Genomic DNA, 25,012 nt, shown 5'->3' on the forward strand with positions numbered 1-25,012 from the left:
GTGATAGCGCAGGCGCATCAGCTATCTACCTTCACAAAACGACATGTACTTATTGTCGTTTCTAATGCTAAGACAAGTTTAACACAATTTTAGAACAACTTGTGTGTTTTTATCAGATAAGCAAAAAAAAAAAAAAAACCGACAATTCTGAAAAGATGATTAAATAACACCAGGGTGTAGATTTTATATCAAACGAGATAAGAAATGGGGATAGATGCCCAGATGAATCGTTATCACAGGATGGATATTTTATGCAGTGACATGTTTCTGGTGTCAGTAAATGTACCTGCCGAGTGATAATTCAGTGACTGGCCTTCACCTCGCTTATCCATATGATATCATATCCCTACAACAGATATGGGACCCGAAACTGAATGTGCGACACTGCACGATTGAAATAACATCATTCATTCTCCATAAATATAACTTTGATTTATAGATTATCGACAGCTTCCGTCTTCAGATACAGTTTCCCTTCCATCTGGACATATCGTCATCTAACAAAGCGATATCTACCGTTCCGAAAAACCAGGACAAGGTTACTTTTCGGTTCTAGTTTTTCTATTTTTGTTTCGTTTTGTTCTTATGTTTGTTTTTGTTTGGTTTTATTTTTTGTTTGCTTTTGTTTGTTTTTGTTTTGTACTTTGCTCTTGTCATCCGAGTCTGAAAAAAGACTGATATTTTCTCCTTGTCATTGCTGTATTGACGTCATCATATGCACGATTTGATCGTTAAATAAATATGTAATAACAAAACAACTTTAGAAGTTTATGTAATTTGTTCGACACATTTTACGTCATTCAGTTAATGACTCGATTCAAAATAAACCAGTATTCATATTTCTGTCAACCGCTTCCGGTTTTCCTTGTTTACCAGATTTGTTCGGGAAGGTGTTATCTCTTCTGTGTCTTTGTAACGCCTGACATATATCGAGATCATTTATCTCACTTTAATACTTGTATGTATTCTGTTATCGATCTTTTTATATAATTGTGCACGTGCATATTGTTTTTGAACCTTTGCAAAATATGAGATTAACGCTGTTTATATAACTAGTAGTCACCGTTCATCTAAATGTCTCGTTTTTACGAGTCCTCGGTGACCTGTTATTTTCTATTATGCTCAAAATCTTTATTTCACATTAAGTTTTTAACTTTTAAAAACTTTCTTTAATTCAAACCTGTTAACAACTTGTCTGATTTTTCGTGGCCTTTTATGATGTTCTATTCTTTGAAAATCAGCCATGCAGGTAAGGGGTAAGAATTAAACGTGCTCCCTCAATTGAACGACCAAAACAGGCGACTTAACCTCGGATTTCCTTTGATTTTTATATCTTTCCAAAATAACTTTTGCTTCGTCATGTGTACCTTGGCACCCCCTCACCATTTTTGTCATAGCTCTGAGCGTTGGCCCAATTTGGCATTGCACTGTATATAGTCTCGCTGTACTTGTAAGTCCTTGTGATGGTATACTTGTTTCCTCCTCGTCACTCCGTGTTAACAAGGCTGCTTTGCCCGTTATCAAATTAAATAGTGTGACCGGGTAGGGCGTCCTGTTTCCATGTCCAGGTTATGACGTTTCATTATGATGACACTATAAATCATCCGTCAATAGCACCATCCTCCGTGGAGGATCGCTGTGTGTTTTACCGGTTGATGGCCCTAATGACCTTTTATGTGTTGACTGGCCGTTAAGAATGTTATAATAAATAATAGTTAAATAAATAATATGATTAACAAATAAGTGAACAGTGCGACTGGAGTTGTCCTTCCTGTTTCTCCTCATTTCTGAATTCGCGTTTCAATCTTTCTCTTGGTATATGTGTATATATATATATGTATAAATCATATGTGAAAATCTCTTGCGTTAGAGGTGAATGTCTGTTACCTGTGATGTAAAACAACCCTACATCTAGCAGGTTAAATATGGTTATCATATTGTATTAGGTATTGTTCAAACGTCACACTTCTGTATGTAGATTTCTTCACAACTATTTAAGTCAACATTTATTTTAAACTTTTTGAAATTTAAGGTATTCGTCAATATGTATGAAATAGATGATAAGTAAAACGTTTTGAAGCAAAAACATAAAATTTCCAGCAAAAACAGATCAACCGTTAAAGTAATGATTTCTAGTTAATTGGTTGGTTAATGGCTTTATCGTCTATAAAATCAAACACATCCGAGAATGCTTTATTCAGTAACGCTATGTCTAACACCCGAAGTGTTCCGAGTGTGACGAATACCAGACATAGCGTCTACATTAAACATGGCTTCCGGATGTTTACGCGGGTAAGGTCGCGTGGTCGTGTGGTCACCCACAGTTCCTCGAAATATGCCATACCCCGAGGGTGGCAGATATATTCTCGATATGCAAGTATTAAATGATAAACAGCCACTTTCTGCCTCAGTCTGTCAATATCATCCGTAGTGTGTCTTATTAGCGTATACGCTGTGATTTACAAATAGACTTTTAATCAGTTAGTGTTTAAAATACCTTTTATTTTGAAAACGTGACAGGTTATTGAAAAAATTCCTTAAAGAAGCTGAAAATATTTTCAAGGAATACATATTTCCATTTGTTTGTAATAATACAAAGGATTTCTGTTTGTTTAGTGTCCGACATAACCGTCACTTTACGACGAAATGTGATAAATCTGTATCGAAGCACGTGCAAAAAACTACAATATTCAACGACACTAGAACTGTTCAATCCTACAGAAGAATGAGCCAGGCTCCATAACGTGTTCATCCGTGTATATACATCGGAACCTGTTCATACGTATTAATAACAGAATTTGACTCCAGAATTTTTTCATCATGAAGGGATTTGGACATACCAACGTAACGCGCATAATTTGTGTAACATTAATGATGTTCGCCATATTTGGACATGTAGCAGAATCAGTGCCCATGTGGAAAGCAGGTAGGTGTCCATCTCTGCTCGCCCATCTTGCTCATGGATATGTTTTACACGTGTATTCCGTCTCTAAAAATAGTTGTTTGACATAAAGTACCCAGAGTATGGCTGATAAGTAATAATGGTGTATTACCGGTCTATCTAGGCCCCCTGTGTTATGAATTTAAAAGTATTCAAACAATGAGAGAACACCATTACAACGATAAAATCAATATTCAAATTTTACAATGATAAACGCGAGGAGGGTAGTGTGTGTGTGTGTGTGTGGGTTCATGGGGATAAGACCAAGTGTTCCCAAAGGGAAAGAGTCTTTTGCCTCCTAGACCTAGACATCAAATATATCTTGGTCTATCCCAGTAATTTGTGTGCCTTCTCAGACGCGGATCATATCTAAAATAACGAAATCAACAGGCTACATCAAACCTAAAATTCACGTCAAGTTCTCAGAATTAACTTTTTTTTAACGACAAACAAGCGTAACACAAATAATAAACCGTTGTTGACAGCTCAAGGGGAAACGATCATTTCAAAATCTGAGGCACAAGCGAAGTAATTTGATTCGGTTTTACGGGTTGTTAGCAGAGCAAAATCTGTATAATCACGGGCTGGTTTATAATATGAAGATCAGAAAGGAGCGATGTGACTTCGAGATTCGTTTAGAATTCATCAAAGTATCAGACTAGTCTCGGCTTATTCACAAGCTGTCGGCGCACATGTTACTTTCAATTTAGCCATGAAATGTTCCCGGGGTAAAAGAGCGAAAGTGATGGTAACTTCTGGAGTATAGAGGATGGACATTTCTTATCATCGTCAAAAGAGCACCGTTTAATTGTGACGTAACAACAGCCACTGTAATTCAATTATGACGCGATGCACGTGACATCTTGTGGTTTAACTGAGGTTTGGCCGTTCACGTTTAGTGGTTTGGTTACAGATAGACGGCCAGGTATTTAGAGGTTTGATTGATGACTGATACTATGGGAGTTTCCGGGGAAATTTTCTGTTTCCGTTATTGCGACCTGTGATGGCCGCGGAGGAATGCGGAAGTGAAATTTAGAGAACATGCCTTACACAAAATTCTACGGAATATTACAAGTGGATAAACATAAAACGTATAACCACAAGGGCACTATAATGCATATATATGGACCATGAGTCGAGAATTCGTGTCAAATGCTTGTGAGCACATCCGCTATTGAGTGATCCTCTGCCAAAATAGTTGATCAACATGTAAACCTCATCTTAATCAGCCTTATCTCACTACAGTGATTGAAATAAATTTAAATAATTTGAAAATATACTCATCATATAGCAAATCTAAGTCATTCGAGGGCTTATTGTGTGTTCTGAATTGGATGTAAACGTATTTACAGTAGATACGTAGCTGTTACAGAAATGTCTGATGGATTTTCCTCTCAACACCGTGCATTATAATATCAGATAATTCAGATAATATTTTAGTGAAAAGTACGTATATTGGAACTTTAGGATATCGTACGAGCTACACATTTACCGCCTTACGTGAATAGTCAACCGGATAGAAACTACATGTCCCACATGAGTTGCCTCTCACAGTAATATGACGTAATGTGAGTTTTCATTTCGTGCGAGCATTTTGAGAACTTCATTTTTTACAAACCTTGGCGACCGAAAACATTTCAAGACGAGTTTCATGAAATCTCGTATGATACTTGTTTCCACATGACGCAGAGCGGTTCCACTTCGACATGTTGTAAGCCAGAATTTAAAGGATAAAATCAGAAAGAGGCAGCCATTTTGTTACGCCAATTTTATGACGTAACTTCATTGTCCATGTTATGACATCACTATCGACAGGCGCATTCAATGAAAAGCGTTCAAGAGCATATTAAAGCTAGTGACAAATTTTAAAATGTTCGATTTAGAATTATTAAGTACATAAAACTGGACCGTAACCTTAAAACAGTTCCATGCATGTATTCATCCTCTTCAAGTTTCACCATTTTGTGAGGAGACGTAAATTCAGTGTACATTATCATTAAAAAAAACTCCAAACCGTAGGCAATTCATGACCTCATCTATGCACAACTGACTTTGGTAAGGTTACATCATATCGATGTCATACAACAGTAAACATGGTAGTTATATATATATTGTTAAATATATATCGAGATCAACATTGTACGTACTAAAAGATATGTCGTATGGTTTAAATATGCTGCCATTATTCTTAAACACGTAGGTAGGCTGACCAACAGGTCTTCGTGACGTTTGAGAAATAGCTTCCGGTCAAAGTCGTCAGAAGTGACCAGTACGGACCAAACTGACGTACGAAGGCGCCACTCCGCCGATGTTATCACAGGTATCGCTCGGTCAGTTAGGTACAGGTGAACACCACGTATGACCCGAATGACCCTTGTGACGTCTTTGATTGCGGCATTCAAAAGATCATGAAGATTTATGTATTAGTATTACGTTTCACATGCGACTGTATAGTTCTAAACAGTTTATACACTATTGGTACTTTCTTGTATAGTTTTTAACAGTCTATACACTATTGGTACTTTCTTGTATAGTTTTTAACAGTTTATACACTATTGGTACTTTCTTGTATAGTTTTTAACAGTCTATACACTATTGGTACTTTCTTGTATGGTACTTTCTTGTATAGTTTTTAACAGTCTATACACTATTGGTACTTTCTTGTATAATTTTTAACAGTTTATTCACTATTGATACTTTCTTGTATAGTTTTTAACAGTTTATACACAATTGGTACTTTCTTGTATAGTTTTTAACAGTCTATACACTATTGGTACTTTCTTGTATAATTTTTAACAGTTTAAACATTATTTCTACTTTCTTGTATAGTTTTTAACAGTCTGTTCACTATTGATAATTTCTGTATAGTGTTTATTGTGAACATCATGCACAAGGCCGGTCGCATTCAATCCGGAATCTATCGAATTGTAGCTCTTCGACATATACAGGATCCAAAATGTGTACATAAGACACACAGATGAATAACACCTTTCAATACAGGTTTACATTAGATACAGTGAAGCTAGATAATGAATTAAATGGACCAATCACCGGTCTCGTCTTTCTAGGACTTGTCGGTAATGCTACATCATTCACCGATCTCGTCTTTTTCGGACTCGTCAGTGACGCTACATTGCACACCGATCTCGTCTTTCTAGGACTTGTCGGTAATGCTACATCATACACCGATCTCGTCTTTCTAGGACTTGTCGGTAATGCTACATCATACACCGATCTCGTCTTTCTAGGACTCGTCAGTGACGTTACATCATAAAGCTGTTTCATCCTTCTAGGACTCGTCAGTGAAACTACATTATAAAACTGTTTCAGCTTTCTAGGACTTGTCGGTAATGCTACATCATACACCGGTCTCGTCTTTCTAGTACTCGTCAGTGATGTTACATCATACACCGGTCTCGTCTTTCTAGGACTCGTCAGTAATGCTACATCATACACCGGTCTCGTCTTTCTAGGACTCGTCAGTGATGTTACATCATACACCGATCTCGTCTTTCTAGTACTGGTCAGTCTTTCTAGGACTCGTCAGTGATGTTACATCATACACCGATCTCGTCTTTCTAGTACTCGTCAGTGATGTTACATCATACAGCTGTCTCGTCTTTCCAGGACTCGTCAGTGATGTTACATCATACACCGGTCTCGTCTTTCTAGTACTCGTCAGTGTTGCTAAGGCCTTACATTTTGTAAAATAAGAAGCAACCGAGGAAAGCCAATATTTGTTGAAAGAAATTCCAAGTTTCAAATGGCGAGGTGTACTAGTCCTCAAATTCAATAGATTTCACATGTACATCTGAAAATTCGAAATGAATGTCAAGTACATGCATATGAATGACAACGTGACGTATAGGTACCGGCAAACTGGGAGACTAAAAAGTCCGCAAGCAGTGTCTACCCTCGGTAATCTGCAAGATTAAAAAAAATGGACACGCAATGCGAATAACACTTTTCTAAAACATTAGAATCTGACACAGTAGAGTCAGATAATGAGCTGCATCGCATAATCGTTTCGTCTTTTTAGGACTCTTCAGCACCTTTCTTACAATTTCTAACTTTATCACTACAAAGTTGAATGTATATAATCATGTCCATTGGTTTATATCATCTTTGTATCATGTAACGTAAAGATAAGTAGACAAATGTTTTCATTTGTGTTGAAACCTTTACTAAACCATGTTGTTTGGATGTTTACGTTATATCCTTTTATCATTAAGTTGTAGGCAGTATTCCATTGAAATACACGTTCCTCATCTTCTACAGAAAAAAAGTCTCATCGTGACGTCATGTACGCTATAAATAACATACAGAAAGAAAACACCAAAACACGCAAACAGATTAACACTAGAATCTTTAATTCAATTCGGCATGAAAAAGAGATATTTTTGTTATATACGATATGGAAACGGGTAGGGTCATATTTATAGATATTCTCAACAAATGGCGGATCTATTCAAATGGTAACATACAAGGTCACCCGCCAATGTCAGAACCTCGGAAAACATGTAAGCGTGCCACCACATACGGTCACGTGACCAACCGAATATGTCGAAAAGCCTTGTTGAATTTAATCATGTCTATGTAGAAGAGAACAGTTAATACCATAACGTTGTCTATAAGCTTTTGCCTGTCCGTCTGTCTGTCTGTCTGTCTGTCTGTCTGTCCTACTATACTGTATAATCTGCTTACGAATAGGTATGGACAAAAACGACGTTCCCGTCCAGCCTATCCGGATGAACTCCAGCCTGATCTACAGATGGTTGATCCGTTTGATGAGCCGTAAAGACCTATACTCGTGGATTGTGAGTATCAGTCCTTCATTATCCTACATCAAACACACATCAGTAGTAACTTTTTTTTGACCAAGTGGTTATGTGTTCTTGGTGTTGGCTTTGTACCGGTACTTGAAAGTTATATCAGTCTAATTAATGAAACTGAGCGGTGAAATAGTAAATAGGGGAAAGAAACCGTGGGCGTGGTTAGACGGGTTTAATGGACGGCTGCTGGAATATCTTAAAACGTTTGTTAAATGTAATTTTATAGTGAAGTTTCCTGATGTTTTAAGAATTTCTCCGACTTTGTCATTTGAGACATCAGGTTGAAAAAAAACGGCGTAAAATACAAAGGTTTTCAAAAATTTGTAATGAAAAATAAATAAAAGAGTTGAAGCGAGATTCCGGAACAAGAGTAAAATAACGGAAGAATTGTAGCATCACATAATGTAAAAGTACTGTTCAAGTCTTTGCAGTTCTACCAAATATCGTTTTAACATGAGGTGTTTAAGAGGAAGTCATGAGCCGAATTGTATAAGGTAACTTAGTCTATTATTCGCAATCTCAATCCATTCTAAAAAAAAAAAATAATAAAAACCAAACTAAAAACATACATCGACTGTATCAGAGCTAAAGAGGTTCTATTTTAAGTCACTGACCGGCAATGACTGAAATTGCGACTGAAATGTTCAAGGTCAGTGAAATGTTTGTAAACAATGAGTGATCACAAGCGCCTTAGGTGATTGAACACGTGGAATTATTAACCGTACCAACACATGGCTGAGTTATCTCTAGGCGATATTTATACATGAATTATAGTGCTTCTTAGCGTACAACCACTTTCCCATAAAACACACGACTATATAAATATTTTGTTTGTTTGAATAATTAGACGGAATCTGGTGCAACAGTAAACAACAGGTGGATGATCACAAATTTTATAATAATCTGTTTGATTAACGTACATAACCTGCGCACACGAAGGTCGATCAGTTTCGCGGTCGTTTTGAATTCGTGTCATTCTCACGCGGGTAACCGTAGGTTGAATAATTCGGTGAGGTTTGCCCGGTTTCGATCATTTGTATACGACCCACGTTTGAACAGCGTGAAGCGAATCAATGCTGTTTATAATACCCTCTAGCACATTAAAATGTTTACGAGCAGTGATTCCTTTCGGCACAGAGCCGGCGTTGTTTACAAACAAGAATCCTTCCTGTAGGTCTGGTTCCCTGATGATAAGCATATCACATATACTTATCAAAGCTAGCAGCAATGATATCATTTAAAACCTTAAACAGAAAAAGGGGAGGAAACTTTACAATTACACAGTAATTCCGGACAGTGGTTCAATAGAAACAATTCCAAATATTATGAGAAAACAAAATAAGATTATGATATAACATATCTAAGTTATTCTTTTTTTCCAGAATTTCCACGTCCATCCACATTCGACACCAACTACCAGTCCCATAACAGGTATGTTTATAAGGTCCCTAATACAGCACCATCTTTGTGGAGAAATATCAACATTTCCTCGATCTTCCCCGTGGGACCAAAATTAGTTCCTATCGCCTGCCCGTAAGACACGGTTTAACCTGTTCAATGCAATACAACGATATTGTATACGCAAGGTTAAATATATATACATATTTCCATTATTTATCGAAGTTTTGGTAACAGGATAGAGAATATTGCACAACACAAACCGAAAAAACAAAAAGTCGAACTTAAAAGTTATTCATATTCATTCAGATCGACAGATCTTGCATATTGAAGTCAAGGGGGGTGGGGGGTAAATATATAGTTATCGCTTTAGTACAAAATTGAGTTCATATATACTCCGGCATTGTTATATTTACATGTATTTCGATACATTATAGCTTATACTTCACAATTGATTGTGATATAATTTAAACAATGACGATATATTTCTGTTTTAGACCCGACAACTACGGTAGCGGCATTGGAAAGCGATGAACTACAGATACAGCGAGATACCGATGACCTTGGCACTGTGCCAATAGTAGGACCCGGTGCCGCTTCCCCTTCCGGTGCCGGTAATGATGGCCAGGATACGTCGACTGGACCCGCTCTGATTGTTGTACGGGATGTAGAAGAAACTACTTCCTCACTTCCGGTCACACGGTTATCAACTGCCAGTTTAATGGGTAATGGTATACCAATGATAATATTGTCGGGTAACAAGGATGTTGACAGGATCGGAGATGACTCTCAGTCGACGAATGCTGATGATTCCTCTACACCACAAATGATAAGAGACACTTTTGATGACATGCCTGTGGCGGGGGACACTATGAGTCCTTCCGGTGACAACACGAAGTCAGTTCCGATTATTGTAAATCCTACCGGAAGTGCAGGGGACGATTCTAATTCAAACGATGAATCAACGAGTAATCCGGATTCGTCTCTAACAATTGTTCGTGACAGAGATGGGGAGCCAGATACCATGAATGATAACGACACACCTGCTTCATCTTCGTCATCCTCAACGTCACAATCTTCCTCCTCGACATCTGGTTCTACGTCTTCGGGTTTGCTTATTCTTGATCCGGCGGCGTTACTGAATCAGGGTTTTATGGGCAAATGAGCACTGACCATGTTAAGTTATCGTGTTAAGATGACAGTATGACGTAAAGATGTATACGATACATCATCTCATAAAATTCTGACGTCATCGAATGAACTTTGACATCACATAGTTCTTGAAGTTAGCAAGGGAACGGCTGATTGTACTTTTTTGAGGAGACGTCATAATGAAGCAGACGAAGACCAGAAAAAGCATTGTTACGAATACCATAACGCCAAATACGGGCAAATCATGACGCGTCAAGTCCTTGTCTGAAATTCATCTAGACACCAAACTTTGGCGCCAAACTATAGTCACTTCGGTATTTAAGGGGTTGATCTGACGTCGTTGATCAATGTTTTGAAGCGAGCAGTCAGTTGATTTGAAGCTACATGATACCGTATTGTTTTTAAAGTACATTGTTTTGCATTTTAAGTTTCAGTAAAGAACTTAGTCTTTCTCCAACGGCATGTTAGCCATGGAAGATGCTACAGACAACCTCTCTTACATGCTAACGTAATACATTGCTAAGACGTAGTTATTAATTATCATATATTTCAAAAAAATTTGTATGTCTTTGAATAATGTTTACCATTGACTGAGAAACCTGGAAATATCTTCGCTTAGAACTTGGTTCCTGTCGTGCAGAAGTATTATGTTATGGACGGGGTATACGTCACAGAAAGGTTCACATAGATATGAACTTGTTACGATATCAGGTTGTTTAATCGTGTATATTTACATGAATTAATAATCTCAACAAAATAAAAAATTGTGAAGTTGGAGCAAGCATTCTCGATTTTTTTCAGAAATCGAGACAGATATGAGGTTATATTACACATCAATATACTTGTCCGCGTAATCAACCTTTGCTGTCTACGTCATCAGTTCCTCCGATGTATTTATTTGCTGGTGATAATGTTTGTATTTTCTTGTGTTTTGTTTTTATATTTATGATAATACATGGCAAAAATCTCGTGTTTGTTCTCCTTCAGGCTGCCTGATATTGTCCTTCATATACCTTCATTAAAACTGAAACGCCAGTTAAAGTGTTCTTAACTAATATCAAAAACAACAGTCATTCATTTTTTGTTAGAAATTATGAAAAATGCATCTATGTTTATCAAAGTTCATTAAAAAAGCTAAAAGACAATCATTTTGGCTAGAAATTATCATTGTTTTACGTCCCTACTCTGACTAGGTTAAAAGTTTTTCTTAACTCTTACCAAGAATTCCTGTCTAATTTCAGGTGGGAAAAGTCAACTGTTTTTGTTTTGCTGTGTTTTTTGTTTTGTTTTGTTGTTGTATTTATAATTGTCAGTATTCAAACATAGTATTACGTGTTTATTTTATATGGAACATGTCATATATCGAAAGCTACAACGAATAGTGCTCAGAATTTCAAGAAAAAATAGTTTTCTAAACTTCTATGAATTCATCATAAACATGACTATCAAAATTAATATCGATAAATGAATAGGGTACAGTAAGATCGAAATATTGTACACGCCATCATTGGATTATCTCCCTTGTCACTCACTCTTCAATAGTAATAAATATATCCGTTATCATTAATATAAATGTATTGATATATAGATCCTGGTATAACGTCATCCATGCATCATGCCCATAACATCACCCTACTAATGTTACATAACTTTTCTAACTAAATAGATAACAGATTAACATCTGTTAATCAACATTCGGGATATAGAAACCATTTTCTAGTCATGGCAATGGAGTGGTTTTCACTCTTATTGACAAATCATCGTATTCTTTACGAGTACGGTTGTCTTGGTAACGAAATATTCACGGGTATGGTTGTCTATGTAACGAAATATTCTCGGGTATGGTTGCCATGGGTAACAAAATATTCACGGGTATGGTTGCCATGGGTAACAAATTATTCTCGGGTATGGTTGCCATGGGTAACAAAATATTCACGGGTATGGTTGCCATGGGTAACAAATTATTCACGGGTATGGTTGCCATGGGTAACGAAATATTCACGGGTATGGTTGTCCGGATAAAGGAGTCAACTAATATGTATTTTGATTGTAAATATGTTATTGACGTTGTTACAAAATCATATTTTTATTGTATTGATACATTAAACTCACCATGAATATGTGTTTTTATCGTTTTTACTTATTAAATGTTTTAAACATTCGTCCATGACACTGAGGGAATCGATGCTAATATAAAGGACCTCCACATTTGTAAGATTTTCGTTAGGTTTTTTGACTAGTTTAGAATGGACCCTCCTGTTAACACCTTGACAATAAGACACAAAGGAAATCTCAGCATTCAGACAAAGAACCCTCTGGACTTCAAGAAATAATGAAAGTAAACTATAGCTCTCAAAATCCTGGATGGCCGTTTGTCAGCCATTTTGTTCCTAACTCGCTCCAAAAGGGAAAATTTAAAAGTAAGAACCGACGGGGAAAATTGAGGAAAGAATTAAAATGTATCGATAACAAACTTTAAATGTCAAAATTCAAGATGGCCACCTTGTCGGCCATTTCGGTCGGTCCACAAACAAATAATGCAAAAACTAACAAATGAAAAATGATAAATCTAGCAGTTCTCAGAAATAATGATTAAAAAATCTAATCGTGCCATGCATAATGAATGGTCAGTGAGAATCTACATATGAATACTAAGAGTATGTAACATTAACACGTGTCCCACCACTGAAGGATGGTGGGCGTCGCCATTGATATCCAAATCTATGGATGATGATGCCCACTGAAATGCCAATGGGAACAAGTAAACATTACAACATACTAATAAAATGAATTCACTTGAGGGGTGGTCGGGTGGCGCACTCGCCTTTCACCTAGCCGTCCGCGGTTCGATTCCCGGAATGGATGTGAAAAGACCACGTGGGTTTTCCCCGGGTAGTCCGGTTTCCTTCCACAGTAAGATCACTCGTGCGCTTCCATCCGGGCCAACAAGAATGATTAATTTAGGTTGGAAAATTTGCTTCGCAATTGTTGTAAGTTAAATAAAGTGAATTATTATCATGGACTCACCAACAATTAATGATTTTCCTGTCACATATGTTGTAAAGGTATCAAACACTACACGTGTATTGCGTACAATTGTGCAAAGGGTATTTGTCACGTGAATTAATGGACAACATAAGCAGCATTTTGTGCCAAGATGCAGTCAACTTCCTGGAAAGCTTTCTAATATGATGAAATGTACAAATTTGTCACGTGAAGCAGTTGATTCAGTCAACTTCCCTAACTGTATTGTCACGTGATACCATCTTCCTGAATAGTACTTGTCACGTGATGCAATCGACATTATGGACAGCTTCACGTAATGCAATCAACATCCTGAGCAGAATGCCAATTGATGCAATCGACTTCCTGAACTGTTTTGCCACTTGTCATGTGATGTAAGCGATTTCCTGTACAAAATTGTCACGTGATGTAAACGACATTCCAAGTAGCATTTGTCACGTGATACAATCTGCATCCTCAACAGTAATTGTGAACTGACTAACTGATGTATCAAAAGCTGGGAACGGTATTTAAGGTCTCGAGATTCCATTAAAGTGGATTACTTTTGTGAATTGCTACATGTCTGAGTAACGTCATGAAATCTGCCTTAATCAACACCTTTACAAATACATGTAGAAAAGTCACAAGTATTGATGTAATACAAAAAAATAGATATCAAACTTCTGTATAAAGACCACCTGTCTATAAAGACCAGTATTTAGAGGCTTATGAACCTGTAAATCACACAACAACACAAAGAGGTACATATACTCCATATTTATTAATCACTTACATGGTGACATCACAATAAAATCTGGTTAAAAATATAAGCATACTCATCACTCAAACTATATCGTAATATCAATAAAATTGTAATTTTCTCGCCACAAAAATCAGCTGGATACATAAGTGACAAATGGACCACATAATGGAATTGTGTCTATTTCAGGAAATATCAATTTTGAGTAATAGGGGAACACAATGAATCAACACAAAAAATTTCAAAATTTCACCATTGGGTAAAAACATGAATGGCTATACTGATATATATATATATCTCACATGTACAATGGTTATCATTGTTGCGGGTGTACATAGGTGGACTGAAGTTCAGCAAAATATAAACAAGTTAATAATACTTACCTAAAATTTTTTAACTAAATAATGTTACTCAAACTCACAATGAAATTCGGGGTATATCAATTGGGAGAAAGCATTGGAAACATTTCAAATGACATTTATCAAATGAGATTATTTACCTGTAAAATTTATCTGTCATCAATATATACCTGAAACACCTGAACTTATACCTGTGTTCTACATCAAATTAATGTTGTTACTTATCTGATGAGAAGATGTCTGATATACATTACCTTGTAATATCTTGAAGTAATCTAGAAGTTTCCTTATAAGGAATCTTGATATTAACTTGCTAGAACCACTTACTCAAAATATCACTATTTTTGAGGAGTTTCATTTTTTGCTGATTTCCAAGAAAAAATAATGTTGCAAAACAAATTATCCTTAAAAATAAAGAAAAAGAACAGAATACTAGTCTGTTCCATATTATTGATTTTTTATAGAAAAATACATTCCATAATACATTGAAATCTGCTTATTATTATAGTCTATTTCAAAAATATGTCAATTAACAAGCAAAATTTGAACCAACTGATTCTATTTTTCATTACTTTCTTATCATTATTATTGCTTTTTTCTCATGTTTCTTTACAATTCTGAATTTGTTGGTAACATTCTTCTACATATTTCTTTTTAAATACTTTCTGTTGAATATTACTGCATGTCTGAAATGAGACTTCTCCAACAATAGACAAAGAAATGCAAAATTTGAACGTCAATTAACAATTCCAAATGAGCAAAGTGCTATGCATCTACTGTAATGAAAATGGAAAAAAAAATTCTTCAGTTTGATGAAACACAAATGTATAAACAGTCACAGATACAAATGTACAAACATTAAAACATATCAGAATATCGCTCTCATTCTGAAGTTGTTGTAGAAAATCATTTCATATATAACGAATAAAAACCAGTAAACAAAGAAGTATTACACATTGTATAGAAGGTAATGCTGCAGAAACTTAATACTAATTTCTGGAAGACTTAACAAACCTGTAAAATAAACACGAACAATTAACTTGGAATTTTCCTTCAGTATCTTCTGGAAAAAGTATCAGCAGTTTACAGAATATGTTTACATACACGCTACTGATAACAGTTACATCTCTGTTTTGTTATACTTGTACTCAATTCAGTTATCTCCCCTGTTTGCTAAACTCAATTCACAGTTCTCCCCTGTTTGCTAAACTCAATTCACAGTTATCTCCCCTGTTTGTTAAACTCAATTCACAGCATTAAAGTACAAAAGAATGACAATATAGTTTTGATGTTAGATGCCACCGACTCCAAAACTATTAAGTATAAGGATTACCTCCCTTTATCAACGGCGTATACCTTAGGTATTGTCTCAAATTATCAACTTATAGGACACTGTTGATTCTGACTATAACAGCTTTACTGTTAACCCCAAATCCCAGGGAGCACAACAGCTTGATAATGTCCCAATTATGTGTGCACATTAAAGGCAAATAAATTTCTCTGTACAGACTAACCTGTCAGAATTGTGCAGAGCCATATTAAAATTTGTCATTATGTATAGGAAACAGACCTAAATCATTCGGTGTTATTTATTTACAGGTGCAACTGTACTTGAATGACCTTTCCCTGTCTATTTAGCAGAGAATATCATACCCTATTATTATTATTCTACAAAAAGATGGTACAACATCCTAAATGCTCTATCTTTTAATTCCAATTGGTTTAGATTCCAGTTGACTAAAATCATTAAAAAATATCTTTCTGACAATAATAAATATTGAGTTGTCTTCAGTAGTTATATCTCAATGTGAAGAGTTGTTATTTGTTTATTTATATACAATATAATGGAATAACTGCTTTTAATGCTTGATGTGAAATCCACTAATTATGCTTAAATCTTTATGTAAAATGTGTTCTGCTTAAAACATTATGTGAAAAGTGTTATGATAAATGCTTTACATGAAAAGTGTTGTGCTAAATGCTTTACATGAAATGTGTTGTGCTAAATGCTTTACATGAAATGTGTTGTGCTAAATGCTTTACATGAAATGTGTTGTGCTAAATGCTTTACATGATGTGTGTTTTGTTAAATGCTTTACATGATGTGTGTTGTGCTAAATGCTTTACATGAAAAAGTGTTATGATAAATGCATTACATGATATGTGTTAAATTCTCCACATGAAATGCGTTGTGCTAGATGCTTCATGAGAAAAAATTGAGATACTGAGTGTTCTAAAGCTGCTATAGGCCAACAAGTAACCATAGACGCTTGTATATTCTTTCTAGCTTGATTATCTCCGATAAAAAGTATTCTTCATCAAAACATTTCATATTATGCATTTTGCAATCAGAATGTAGTACCGTCTTTCTATATATTTCATTTCTTTAACAGTTTGTTTGATGTTATTTCCTTTTTGGATCGCTGTGTGTTTCACTAGCTGATGACCTAATGACCTTTAATGTGTTGACAGGCTGTTACGACTGCAATAATTATTTATCCTAAACATGCATGAAATAAAGAACATGAATTACCTCCCCTTACCATTAAAGAGGAAATCAGAAAATCTAAAGAGTACTTCATTTTCTCAACATGGTTATATTGTATATTTGTCATCCATAAACAGCTTGTTTATACACATTCCATGGTTATCTCCCCTTGTCATTATAGCATAATAGCTGGGTTATTGTCCCTCTATGTTAAGCTTGATATTACAGCAGATGAATAGTCCATTGCTGTGTAGCAACACTTTATTAGATACATGACGTTTCAGCAATTCATACGAGTATGTCTATTGCAAGACATGTTCTGTTGGATAAATAAGGTACATCTACCAGTATTCTGTAAAGTCATACATTTTTGTGAGGCTCAATTTCTTTTTTTTTTTTTTTTAAAGTTCCTTTTTCATGGACACTTTATTTCATCAGAAATATAGCTCAATTAATCTACTCATTTTAACATTTCTTGAACTTGTCAATTCCTGTATTGTATCGATGAAATTACATCCCCAGCAAAGAAAATTAATGATTTTACAGTAAACATACACGAGCTTATTGTCCAATAAACAGGTCAGTAATATGGGATAAAAACGAAGCTTCCAATATGTCAGATCACTTTGGAACCTTAACAAACCTTATACAGTGTCGCTGAGCTATAGTGATAAAATATCTGGTTACAGGTGTTCAATATAGAGGGAGACAGGGTGTTTTAATTGGTCATCCTGACCGATCAGTGACAGGGACTTCAGTGTAGCATACTGTCTAACTCAAAGAGTAGAAAGCAGATGTAAAAGCCTTATTAAATGTTAAAAGTCTTAACTTCATATTAGTCTGACAGTATAAATATCATATCTCTGATCTGTTCAAATGATATTCTCCTATTTAATCTTATTCTGAATAATTCAATGTCCCCAAAATTAAATACATTTTATCAAATGCAATCAACTATCAGCAATTCCTGACTTTCTCATGATTAAGTAAGGTCACAATATGACCAATTCCAGTTTGGCCCATCAGATCAGACAGGCTGATAAAACACAATACATTACCCTTGTATGAAATATTAAATCACTATACATTTCCCATGAAATGTTAAAAAAAAAATTTTCATAATTTTTTATTTTTTTAAAAAATTTCTTTTAATACGAATTAGATTAATCTGGGTTTATTTCACAACTGGCAACATGTCTCACACTACAAGTCATAACAATATACAGAGTTACCATCTTGTAACAGGGAGGGACTCTTTATTTAGATCAAGGAAGCCATAAACTTTTGGCCAAATTCAATAATCAAAAGTAAAGCATACAATTTAATATTAAATTCATTATTTGGCAACATTTACATGAAATTATACAACACGTAACGTCTCACTTTTAAATGATAATTACAAATAATCCATGGGGTTGGGGAGTCTGCTTCACCTTACGAGACAAAAAATTTGTGCAAGTAACAATGTAATTAAATTCTAAATAAATGACCTTTAAACTATGACCTATAAATGACAAATGTCTGTAATATACATGTAAATTCTTTGGTACAGTAGCACTTATAACTTCAACATCACACATCTCTCATTCATTGGCTATTTTATTATGATTCTTAGCAAAATTGTTCCTCATAACTCACTGTACAAAGAAATATATAGATTACATCAATGTAAACAGCAGCGGGAAGGTTTTCAATTAAATATGGCAAAACAGTTGTAGTGGTATATAGTAACAGCAGGAAGTAACACGATAGTTCTTCATCATAAAAACACAACAATATTTTACACAGTAACCTACATTATATACAAATAATAATAAAATAAAAGTGGTATACTGAGAAAGAGAAATTTTCCTATACATCTTTCTTACAATATTTCATTTTCATTCTTTCTCTCCATTTCTTTTCCTCCCTTTCTTTCTGCTTTTGTCTTTGTGTCTAGATTTCTGTACCTTGCGTACCTCCAGACTGATGGAAAAATCACATGGTGTACCTCCAAACTGATAAAATAAATCACAGATGATCAGGCATTAAACAAGGATATAAATTGTAACAATTCTTTTTCAGATATATTTGTTTTTAATCTCTAGAAATAAAACGCTAGGCAGCCCTGAATTAATGAGTTACTATTTGACAGACTTGAATACTGGTAGTTAACATAGGTCAATCACTCCAGGTCTCATTGTTCTAAAGAAGACATTACAAACAATGCATTTCCCTGACCATGAGAGTAGGTCAAGCTAATCTTTGAGAACATAACTCAGGAATCCAGCACAAACTAAATATGGTGACTCTAGGTATCACGGTTCAGAAGAAGAAGTTATCCTTTATTTTCACTGAGTTGGACAAATCTGACAAAATTTTATCCCAAAACGTTTTTCCTGTATGGAAATCTTTTCTCAGATTTCAGTTAAAGTAACATATATTTGTCAATAAGAATATCATTAAAGGTGAAATATAAGATGTCATTGACGCATATAACAAGTTTTTTGTCTTCAATAACTTACTGTGAGATATAACCTCTGTTTTGACCTGTGCAGGGTCAAGGGCATGTGGGGGTCAAAGGTGCAGGGTCAGAGGTCGCCGTGGATGGTTGTGGTGAGTGCTTTGTTAATTTCTCATCATACCTTCAAAAGAATGCATAAACATGAATGGCTCCACATGGAATCCACTTCTTTTAAAAGCATCCCTTCTTTAACCAACTGAGAAAACACAACAGATACAATTTACACAAGTACATAGCATCAACACTTCATGGGGATATGGTAGATGTTTACTGATAAGTCTGTCTAATGACTGCCTAGGTCCTTTATGTGGGGACATCACTCTCGCTGTCTAATGACTGCCTAGGTCCTTTATGTGGGGACATCACTCTCACTGTCTTATGACTGCCTAGGTCCTATACATGGGGACATCACTCTCACTGTCTTATGACTGCCTAGGTCCTATACATGGGGACATAAATAAATTGTCTTATACTGCCTAGGAAAATATATAATCATATAATCACTGATATATATAAATGTGCCTAGGTCCTTTATGTGGGGACATCACTCTCACTGTTTTATGACTGCCTAGGTCCTTTATGTGGGGACATCACTCTCGCTGTCTAATAACTGCCTAGGTCCTTTATGTGGGGACATCACTCTCACTGTCTTATGACTGCCTAGGTCCTTTATGTGGGGACATCACTTTCACTGTCTTATGACTGCCTAGGTCCTTTATGTGGGGACATCACTCTCACTGTTTTATGACTGCCTAGGTCCTATACATGGGGACATCACTCTCACTGTCCTATAATTAACTAGGCCTGTATAATTAAACTGCTGAGGGAGGTATACATTTGAAGGGATGCTTTGGTTTTTTGTTAACACAGATGATAGAAGACTATTTTCCTGAAGAACAAAACTTGGTCAAAAACATAATAAATAAATTGCTTTATATGTAGGAAAATATATAATCATATAATCAATGATATATATAAATGTGTATAAAAAGTACATACTTGTGTACATGGTCTGGGACGTATATATACTCCATTGGGACTAAGCTGGCAAGCTCCTGTAGGGATCTCACAAATCGTAGCTTGGAGCTGAACTTGGAACTGAAACAATGTTGTGTACAGTAAATACACTGATACATGTGAACTGATGTGAAGGATGATAATATGTTACTGTTGTTAAATGTCAAACAGCTCTGAACATTGTACATTGTTCTCTATCTATATTATAATTACAAATTCTAAACTCTTTTACCCCAAGGTCTGTGGTTTACAGGAAATAAATTTATACTAAATATAGAAATACAATAAGTGTTTTTTGTGTGATTAGAGTCTTTATAAAAGGTTTTACAGAAGATTTTTCCAGCTTCTCAACCCAACATCCATAGCTATACAGCTATACATAAAAGTATCCCAGATCTACAGCTATACATAAAAGTACCCCAGATCTGTAGCTATACATAAAAGTACCCCAGATCTACAGCTATACATAAAAGTACCCCAGATCTACAGCTATACATAAAAGTACCCCAGATCTACAGCTGTACATAAAAGTACCCCAGATCTACAGCTATACATAAAAGTACCCCAGATCTACAGCTATACATAAAAGTACCCCAGATCTGTAGCTATACATTAAAGTACTCCAGATCTGTAGCTGTACATAAAAGTACCCCAGATCTATAGCTATACATAAAAGTACCCCTGATACATAGCTATACACAAGCTTTTGAGAACAGAATATAACCAACACTTGGGTTATACCACTATGTTATGGTTTATAGGGACCGTAGGTGTTAATATTTACCTGATAAATGGCCTGGTCATTATAACAATTGTCTTTAACCAGAGAGTGGGATGTACCAGCAGTAAACCCTTCAGGTTCTTCTTTAACCTAGAAACATTAAATAACCATTTCTATACAGAACAGACACATCAACATGTATTTCTTGATTTTTCCTAAAACTTTTTATTTTTACTACTACCAGACATAGGTCAGTTTGACCTAGATCAACAGACTGTACATTTATTGGGTAGTAGTTCTCTGTGGCGGGTGAAAATGTCCTTCACCTTTCGCCTGGATACTCAAAGGTATGCAGTTGATTGATGAATAAGGGTGAGATTTGATAAGGAAAATCAATGACAACAGACTGGAGGTGAGTTTTTCCACCTGGCTGTGATTGATTCTCCTGAATTGGACTGAACTCAATATATCATTCACCAGTTTGTCCCTGTCTCAACATTTACTGTTACATTATTGAACTGTCTAGAACAAAAGGACAGATCATAACCATACAAGTTAACCTGTTTTTTTATTTCCTTCCTACCTTCTATCTATCATTTGGTAACACTTCTTTAACCAGCTGAAGCTTGGCATCTGTCTGCGTGGTGTGGCACCATGGAAATAAACGATCATGTAGTCCTCGGCAACCAACCGTTCCAGCGTACTGACCACATACCTGTAACACAAAAACGCTGAACACATAAACAAAAATAACAACCACTGTTTTTACCACACGTCTGGTGGTCAGTCAACCATTATATACAAATAGAATCTATTCATTGTCCTAAAGCTATAAACTTGATCTATTTTCAATTCACAACCATTGTAAAACAAGCTACCAGCTTATATCAACCATTTCTGTTGATCCGTGAGGAGATTGGAGTGGTCTGGTGGCCCAGTTGTTACATACTCGTCTTTCACCCAGCCGTCCGGGGTTCAATTCCCAACCAGGTGGGTTTTTCCGGGTACTCAGGTAAACAAGAGTGGTTAATATATAACTTGGAAAACCTTGTTTCACAATTGTTGTAAAATAAAGTTTAAAATTGATTTGAGGATCAGGAGAAACTCTAGTGGTGAGGCAGATAACTACATTTCTTATAATAACCAATTGAGGAATCAAACCCTGGTCGACCAGGTGAGAGGCGAGTGTAATACCAGTGTACCACCCCATCATTGTCCTATACAGGGTTTTCCATAATTTTTATAGTAGTAGGCTGTGTAGTGAAAGTAGGAGGCTGGCCTGCCGTGTACGTGTAGTCGTGTACGGAACATTATTATGGAACTGGATTGGTGTAGGTAGCAAAATGATCAAAGTAGCCGGTCAAATTGGCCGGCGACCGGCTCTTATGGAAAACCCTGCCTATAGTAAGATTAACTACTGGTTTTTCCTGTATTAGCTATAACTTTGTAAATGTCTGGAATTTCAAGCAAAGAATATGTCGACATCGTCAAATATATCAATCAAAAGAATCACAAGTATTTCTTCGTCATTGGATCATACACAGCTTCTTACTGGCCAGGCTTCGGGCATGTGTTTGATAAAGAATGATTTTCAAGGATTCAAGTTCCTCTCTGGGTGTGTCCTACAAATCTTGCTGATGGTAAACAGTCACAATGTGTGTAAGTCTGTCTATACTTACAGGAACAAATTATCCATTATGTAGTTGTAATCCTTCTGACTCCGGTCTGGCAAGTAACACCCGGAAAACACGATTATAGCATTCAGACCATCGCCATAGTAACCTGTAGACAACAGAAAATACTGTTAGAGTATTCAGACAATTGCCATAGTAACATGTAAACAACAGTAAATTCAATTATGGTAGTCAACCATCGCCATAGTAACCTGTAGACAACAGAAAACACTGTTACAGCATTTAGACAATCACCATAGTAACCTGCAGACAACAGAAAATACAATTATGGTAGTCAACCATCGCCATAGTAACCTGTAGACAACAGAAAATACAGTTACAGCATTTAGACAATCACCATAGTAACCTGCAGACAACAGAAAATACTGTTACAGCATTCAGACAATTACCATAGTAACATGAAAACAACAGTAAATACAATTATGGTATTCAACCATCGCCATAGTAACCTGTAGACAGGAGGAATTGACCCTTTTGTCCACCGAAAGGCTGATAGAGTGTAGAGGTGGACATCTGACAAATAAAATAAATAAATGACCGTGTACATCAATAAAGGTTATAGAAATCTATTCTTTGTAAACCACAAAATCTTAAATCTTTCAAATCGTAACCCAGTAATCAGTTAAACATTGACAGCCTCACTAGGGAATATCCTTTGTAGCTATCGCTGGCATTTAAAACTTTAACTCTCAAAAACTGGATTTGCAGAATATGTCACATCAATACCATAAAACATTATATTTGATTAACTTTTCAAAATTATGAACACTTTCGACGATTAACTGATCGAAAATCAGAGATCACTTTCCTTGTAAGAAGTACATGTTATTACAAACAGCCATTGTACATTGTTTACCAAAAAGAAAATGGTCAAAATGTCTGATTAATTATAAGATCTCAAGCCTATAGCATGTACAGAATTTGTTGGAAAGTAACACAGTGAAAATAAGTTTTGTTTCTTGATAAACAATTTAATACTGTGTAGAGTTTGATGCTTTACCTCCATGAGACAAAACCCTCTTGAAGGGTTCGATGACTGTGAGATCAATTTTCTGTTCTCGACCAGAAATTTCAACAAGCCTCCAAAGTCTGGCTTCTTGCCTCTCCTCCTCAGCAGAATATTGTGGGATAGGTTCAGCTGGGCTTTTGATAGGAGTATCGTCTACAAACAATGACATAAAAATAGTTAGATGAAAAGTTTCCAACATTTTCCATTTACAGTCTGGTGTTGTCAATACAAACGGAAAGGGAGACAACTTCATTATTTTTCTTATTATTTTACGAACAAATTCTGAAAGATATTTAAGAAGAAACCTCTTTGATAACCAGGTACATATTCTACAAGATCCCAATTTTTGTCAACAAAAAAGCCTTTTTTAAATGTATAAATGGACTTACTCTCCCACTCAAGTTCCCCAAGGAGTGCAGGGTCAAGGTCACCAATATCCTCGGTCAGAATGTTGTCATTGGCAGCCATTTTCTTTTTCTTCTGAAGGTCATTCAAGTTGGAAGGCCTCACTGAAAATTTTCAAACAGATATAATACACATTCACATCAGATGATCATTTTCCAACAGTTGTCTCCCTTTGAACACAGGGATGGATATACGCCATGTTTTATTAGCCCAGGCACCAAACTTTACTTGCTTTTCACATCATCAGAAAGGTTTAAAAATCTTAAGTATGTTGAGAACCCTAAACAGCTGTTCAGTAGTAGTTTTAAGTTGTATTTTATTTTAAAGCCATGTATTTCTATTGTACCTGAGATTTTATTCACATGTGTATCATCACTTTTATCTACGTCTGACACATAAATACACTGCTTCTTATAGGATGATTTTATCATAAGTAATAAAAACAACACTCAATTTAGAGATAGAAAACATTGGAAAATAGTAACTAAGAAAAAAAAGGAATACAGTAAATTTCTGCTGGGATACAGAGTAAATTTCTGCTGGGATACAGTAAATCCTTGTTGGTGTAAGGTAAATTCCTGTTGGGATAAGGTAAATTTCAAATGGGATACAGTAAATTCCTGTTGGGATACAGTAAATTCCTGTTGAGATACAGTAAATTTCTGCTGGGATACAGTAAATCTTTGTTGGTGTAAGGTAAATTCCTGTTGGAATAAGGTAAATTCCTGTT

At 35.6% G+C, this 25,012-nt stretch overlaps 2 protein-coding genes across 3 annotated transcripts in view; one reads left to right on the forward strand and one right to left on the reverse strand.

The window, feature by feature from the left end:
- The first annotated feature begins 2,820 nt into the window (after positions 1-2,820).
- Positions 2,821-10,336, forward strand: LOC132563028 (serine-rich adhesin for platelets-like). The gene is made up of 4 exons (XM_060227788.1): positions 2,821-2,926; positions 7,652-7,758; positions 9,156-9,204; positions 9,669-10,336. The coding sequence occupies exons 1-4, from the start codon at positions 2,821-2,823 to the stop codon at positions 10,334-10,336; spliced, it is 930 nt and encodes a 309-aa protein (XP_060083771.1).
- Positions 10,337-14,088: 3,752 nt separating this feature from the next.
- The window catches only part of LOC132563036 (protein prune homolog 2-like), a 42,835-nt gene continuing 31,911 nt past the window's right edge, over positions 14,089-25,012 (reverse strand). Inside the window, exons 13-20 of one of the 2 annotated variants that reach the window (XM_060227795.1) lie at positions 24,267-24,386; positions 23,869-24,030; positions 22,854-22,956; positions 21,758-21,889; positions 21,238-21,324; positions 20,436-20,534; positions 19,438-19,557; positions 14,089-18,898 (exon numbers count right to left, since the gene is read on the reverse strand). In XM_060227795.1, coding sequence (XP_060083778.1) covers positions 19,473-19,557; positions 20,436-20,534; positions 21,238-21,324; positions 21,758-21,889; positions 22,854-22,956; positions 23,869-24,030; positions 24,267-24,386 — 788 coding nt within the window. In that variant the 3' untranslated portion in view covers positions 14,089-18,898; positions 19,438-19,472. Of the gene's footprint in view, positions 18,931-19,437; positions 19,558-20,435; positions 20,535-21,237; positions 21,325-21,757; positions 21,890-22,853; positions 22,957-23,868; positions 24,031-24,266; positions 24,387-25,012 lie in introns of both variants that reach the window. The other variant, XM_060227796.1, reaches the window with a different exon arrangement.

Source organism: Ylistrum balloti, unplaced genomic scaffold (genome assembly GCF_031769215.1).
Source record: "Ylistrum balloti isolate Yb309-2 unplaced genomic scaffold, AGI_CSIRO_Ybal_v1 Utg371562, whole genome shotgun sequence".
NCBI lineage: Eukaryota > Metazoa > Mollusca > Bivalvia > Pectinida > Pectinidae > Ylistrum > Ylistrum balloti.